Genomic DNA, 6,134 nt, shown 5'->3' with positions numbered 1-6,134 from the left:
GGGGAGGTATGGCAGAGTGGTGTGGGGTGGCCCGAGGGGGTGGGAGAGGGTCCGGCCCACGCTGCGCCTGGGCTGGGACTGGTCCCCTTGCTTTACTTTTCAAAATAAAATAAAATTATAATAAGGAAAAAAAAGAAAAGGTAGCCTCAGGGCATTACTGGGAGAAACAAGTCTCCACCCTTTTCAGCCTCAAGCGTAGAAGAAAATGACGTTGCTTTAGGAGAAAGCCAAGGAGTGCCATGTTTCAAAATGGTGGCTAGCACACTCTGTTCCAGAGTGGCAGCATTATAGTGAATTTACTGCTCAAAATCAGTGTCAGAGTGCTCAGAAATCTAGGTGCTTGACCCCAATATCCAACAGAGAATACATCCTGCCTACTGCTGCAGCTGGCAGCGGACCTTGGCATCATTGCCATGGTGCTGGTTTTAGGTGCATGTGGAATGTAAGTGTTCTGAGGTCAGTAAGCCTTCCGCATAGATTTTAGGAGAATTGCTGAGAGGCCAGACAGCACATTGCTCCTGAGAGTTAGTGTGGAAAGCTGTGAGTGTGATCCAATTGTGTAGGGGAGACATCAGGTGTTTGGGAAAGCCAGGTAGATGGATTGTCTAAGGAGAACTGCAAGGAGAGAGCAAAGCAGGGTTAAGAGAGAAGCCATGGGAACTATGACCAAGAAGCATCCTGGAGGTGGAGCCACACAGAGCTCACAACTTGTTACAGATTGCCTCTGCTGTTCCACATGAAGCTACTTGACTTAATGATTGATTTTCTGGATTTTGGACTTGCTTGTTTCCCAATGCTTTGAAACCATTGTTTGTATCTTTTGGAACGTTTGGTAATGTTTTTCTTGTGCCATTGAATGCTGTGTTTCAATTTAATTTGGGTATGGGCTCACACCTAAGACTGCTTAAATCTCACAGGAGACTTGTGACTTAGCATTCTCAGCAATGCTGAAACTGTTAGGACTTTGACAACTCTTAGAGATAGACTAAAATGCCTTTTGCATAAAGGGATGTACATAAGTCTTTCAGGAACAAGGGCTAGAATTTTAAGGTTTATGTTTAGTTGTCTGCCAGAGCCTCATGCATGCATCGGATGGGCCTTTTGTTACTTTTTTTGAGAAACTCTGCAAAGAAGCAGAAGTAAAAGAAAGAATATTGGCTCTATTATTTCTCAGGACATGGAGAGAATCTGAGGCATCTAGGGTCATCGTCTTACCTGACACAAAGGATTGTTGGTGTTACATGGATTTTTGCCAGGAGCACAGTCTGATTGGCAGGTATAGTGACAGCTAAGTAGCTGACTTGGGTCTCCCCTGCGGTTGAGGAAAAGTGAAAGGATGTTGTATCTAGGACTGATGCCGGGCCTGAAGGGGGTGTGAGCTGTGGTCTTAGGGCCTCAGCCCTGGTAGATGACTACTACTGATTTCAACAATTCAAATTCATGCCAGAACCTCTTTGCAATTCATGATTGCATCACGGTCCAAAGCTGGGCTTTATGGCTGGGAGTACTGACCACACCCTACTGTGGAAGATAGCATATAACCAAAGGGAGGGAGAGAGGCTTGCTTCCTGCTGCTCCTCCCTTTTTGCTCTTGCTGTCTTTGCTGGTTTCTGCAGCCACGAACTGCTGCCCTCTGCAGTGTGCCAATTGCCTTGGAGCCAAATGAGTATGCCCTGAATTTTCCAGAGATTCTGAGCTAGGTAAACTTTTCCTTCTTAAATTTGGTTGTGAGGGTTTTTGTCTCATATATGAGAAAAAAGCATCTAAGACAGATATCCAGTCTCATTAAATCTAAGATTAACAGTTCAATCATGAAATGACACTAAAATGTTAATCATGCACTTATGTGCCTAGGTATGACTGCCACCTAACATGAATTTTCCCCTCCTTCCCTTCCTCACTCTCTCCATCCCTGCCTCCTTTCCCTCTCTCCTTCCCTCCTTGTCTTATGTGGCAGTAGCCAGGATGGAATCCTGGACTTTAACACATCTCCAGAGCTCTTTGAGTATTTATGTTGAGACAAGGTCTGGCCAATTTGCCATGTTGCTTGGTGGGCCTTAAGCATGTGATCATATTGTCTCAGCCTTGTAGGACACTGGGATTTCAGGTATGTGCCACCTCATCTGTCCAATTTTTCTAAAATTAAAAATTGTTTGAACTGTTAGCATTTAAAATAGGAAAGGATACATACATAATGTGTTGTAATATAACAGGCATTGGATTTTTATGTACTGGGTATTTTCAACAATGAGCCTTAAATTGTCCAGATCTCAGATGAAACTTGTGCAATTAAAGCTCCATTTCAGCTCTTGTACAGAATATATTCTAGAGGAGACACAAGGGTACAGGGAGATCAACAAAGTAAGGTGACGCTTGCATGCATTTTGGCTTTGTTTTTATTCTATGTACTTTTTCCTTTACCCTTGATTTTTTTCTTTCCTGTCTCTGCAACTAAACTGAGATATTAAAGGCAAACAAAGATTGTGCAAATTTAAATTATACCAATATAGGAAAAATAGTAGATACCAAATATGCTGAATTGATGTTCCCAAAATTGAAGAATATATTATATGATATAATGGAGGTTAACAGTGAGGACATTTGTTAGAGAAAAGAGAAGGAGCATATGAATGTGGCATGGGGAACAGACAATAGGAGTACTCATCAGAGATATGAGGGATAACAAAGGGTTGCAAAAGCATTGGCAAAGCATCCAATTTGCAAAGCAAATTTTATAGAACAAAACTGTGTGGTAGGTACAACATGGATCAAAATTATTATCAAACACTGAATCTGAGTGTTTTTTCATGAAGCTATGTGGTCCAGAAATTTTGTGTGACTTGTTAGTTCTTAATTACATATTTTTTGGATTTCTAGCTTACATCATTTAATCTTGCAGCAATTGAAGCAGATTCCCTCGACAAACAAGGCAGCAGAGACTGAAGCATCAAGGTTGAGACTGACAACATTTGGTGAGAATGGCTTTAGATCTCAGAAAATCACTTTCCCGTGAACCTTCCTCAAACAACCTCGAAGTAGAAAACCTGGCGTTTAATTTAAACCAAGATTCAGCAGTCAGAGAAAGAGAGACTTCGGAGTTCTCAGGCCTTGAGCTCAACTCACTTCAAAACAGCCAAAATCCAAGTGCAAGGGCGGAAATACAAAGACTCTGTGAGACGTTTCACTCATGGCTGCAGACACGGAAGCGTAGCAAGGATGAGATTGTGGCTCAGCTAGCCGTGGAGCAGTTTATGCTCAGTGGCCACTGCAGGGACAAGGCTATGCTGAGGAGGAGATGGGAGTCGAGTGGGAAAGAGCTCGAGAAATTCATGGAAGACCTTCCTGATGACTGTATGAAGCCAGCTGAGTTGGTAAATAAAGGGATCTCGTCTTGGGAGAGGGGCCAAAATAAGCACAGTTATTCAGCATTACCTTAAAGCCAACAGTTATTTCAGATTCAGCTATTGGAACACACAGTCCCCACCACTCTTCCTCACCAAGGAGAATTTCTACTGCTCTAAGTTATGAAGAAAAAGCAGAAGTGTATGCATTCCTTCATTCTACAGGATGCATATTAGCCAAGAATATTTTATGGGATTGATTTATTCAAAACAGATACATTAATCTATCCACCAAATAAGTATTTGAGCAGAGGCCTCTAATATGAAAGAAATGTATTGGGCAAGAGTTGCTTCAGCACTCAAGGAGCCATAACTTAAGTAAATTAATTAGAGAGGATATACTGCAGTAGTTTATAGGGGACACTCTGCCTTAGATTCCCAATTGTCAAAATTCTGTACACTTGTAATGCCAAAATTAGTATGCAAAACACCATCAGTCATTGGCAAATTTGTGCAGCATGAGAGAAAAACCATGCCCATGGGCACACATTCTGGGGTGCTGAATAAGGGTAGAATGCCATCTGGATTTTTTTAGATGGTAGACTATGAAGGAGATTTCTCTTTATCTGCATATTTTATGCACATTTTCACTTTGTTCAAATTTTGTTTAAAATCACACTCAATAATAATACTAAAATCCTGTCTAGCAGAGTTTCTAGGAAGATGAAAATTCTATCAGGTACGCTATGGAGATGTTGTATGTGGGGCATACACTTTGTACAGGAGAAGTTAAAGTGTGAGGAGCCATGAGTTCATATTAACTGATCAAGAACATGTGAGACATGATGTCTTCAAATAGATACATATGAAACAATGTTAAGTATTTAAAAGAAAGCAGTGTGTGTCTGTGTCAAGCATATTACCCAGGGGCAATGATGAAATATTTGGAAATACATTGTCCATAGTGACTTCGAAACCTAACAACATGTAAATATTGATAATGACACCATCAGAGAAGATGGATGTAGTAATTCATAGACAAAGGTTATGTGAATGTTGTTAAGGGTAACTTTTCCTAAAGGACATTGTCATATGACACAATCATATGTGGTTATGGTCTCACCCTTTTCACAGATTCAAGTGCGCATGCAGGGAGAAGAAGCTCTTTTTGCTGAGGACATGCCCTTAAAAGAAGTTATTGCTCATCTCACAAGACAGTTGTCAGCAAAATCCTTAACAGGAGAGAATATTGGACCAACCTTCCAGGCTTCCCAGAATGCTCCTTTGGAAGCAAGACAAGGTGAGCCATGTGAATCTACACCTCACAGAGGTATTCTTGATGGGCCAGTGGGTGTAAAACTTCCTTGCATGACTACTTTGTTTCCACAGGAAGAGAAAATAAAGAAGATAGAGGCACAAATTCCTGGAAAGTGGCTGATGTAAAGGACAATAGTCCAAATCCAGAAAAAGAAATAGGTTCCCAACTCATGATCCCTGAAGAGAGTGGTCACAGGCCTGAAGGGGCAGGTCTTTCCTGTGAGAATGCACACCCATCCAGAGGAACAAGGCCAGTCATGTGTGGGTTGCAGGAAGAGCCCCAGAAGAGTCCTAGTTACCAAGATGTTCCAATGGATATGGGACAAGGATTTTCCTCTAGGCCAGACCTGTCCTCTCCTGAGCCTGTCTCTAATCATCACAGAAATGAAGGACACTCTTACAGAGATTTCCATGTCTCTGTAGATGAGGCACAAAGATATTCCACCAGGTCACAAGGATCATCTCCTGAATCTGTCCTGAACTACCATGAAGCAAACTCTGACCAAGATGTTTCTGCAGAAGAGCAACCCCGTTCTTCCTCCATGTCAGATAAGTCCTCCCCTGAGGCTGTCCAGAACATCATCAATGAAGTGAATACTTCCCAAAATGTATCCATGGAAGGGAGATCAAGATCATCCTCTAGGTCAGACCAGTCCTCTCCTGAACCTCTCACTACACACCACAGCAATGAGGGCAATCCCATCTGTCAGGGATCTCAAGAAGGAGTCACTAGATTCTCTAAACCATACCGATGTGAGGAATGCCCAGAGACTTTTAGGTATCCTTCCCTTTTACAAGCCCACCAAAGAAGACATAAGAATGAGAGGCCATTTGTTTGTACCGAGTGTAAGAAAGGGTTCTTCCAGAGATCAGATCTACGGGTGCATCAGATGATTCACAAGACAGAGAAGCCATTTACTTGTGCCACATGTGAAATATCTTTTACACACAAAAGCAACCTGCGAGTTCACCAGAGAATACATACAGGAGAGAAGCCCTATAAATGCCCCTTTTGTGACAGAAGCTTCCGCCAGTCTTCCACATATTATCGTCACAAGAAAATGCATGAGAAATCTGGATCGCAAAATGTTCCCTCCACATCAGAATCTTCCCCTGCAGCCACTGAGACTACAATGGACACAAATCCATATTGAGATAATTGGTTGCCTCGCATTATCCAGTGACAATGTGTCATGTAATTTCTTGGTTGTGCTTTCTACTTAGATTCTTCCTTCACCAAATATGCACCATTTAAGGGCATATGTACAATGGCAACCTATTCAATTAAGTATGCTACTTGACCCAACTTGGCTGAGTTCAGGAAGAGCTTCTTTCAGAGTTACTTGGAGAAATTCAACTAGAAACAGTCATTGAAGGACTGGCCAAATAACTCAGCAGATTAAAGCACCTCCTTAGGCAGACATGAGGGCTGGGTCCTCGATCGCTGGCCTGCTCCTAGGGCATGCTGAGACAGTG

General features: G+C 42.2%; 1 protein-coding gene and 1 pseudogene across 1 annotated transcript; both read left to right on the top strand.

The window, feature by feature from the left end:
- LOC101575181 overlaps positions 1-6,134 on the top strand; it is an 85,996-nt pseudogene that overhangs the window by 17,656 nt on the left and 62,206 nt on the right.
- On the top strand, positions 2,979-5,812 carry LOC101575581 (zinc finger and SCAN domain-containing protein 4-like). Its single transcript, XM_012513228.1, has 3 exons — positions 2,979-3,371; positions 4,476-4,641; positions 4,731-5,812. The coding sequence occupies exons 1-3, from the start codon at positions 2,979-2,981 to the stop codon at positions 5,810-5,812; spliced, it is 1,641 nt and encodes a 546-aa protein (XP_012368682.1).

The sequence above is a fragment of the Octodon degus genome, unplaced genomic scaffold (genome assembly GCF_000260255.1).
Source record: "Octodon degus isolate 3935 unplaced genomic scaffold, OctDeg1.0 scaffold00379, whole genome shotgun sequence".
NCBI classification, from domain to species: Eukaryota; Metazoa; Chordata; class Mammalia; order Rodentia; family Octodontidae; genus Octodon; species Octodon degus.
This window is presented reverse-complemented; position numbering and strand designations above follow the sequence as displayed.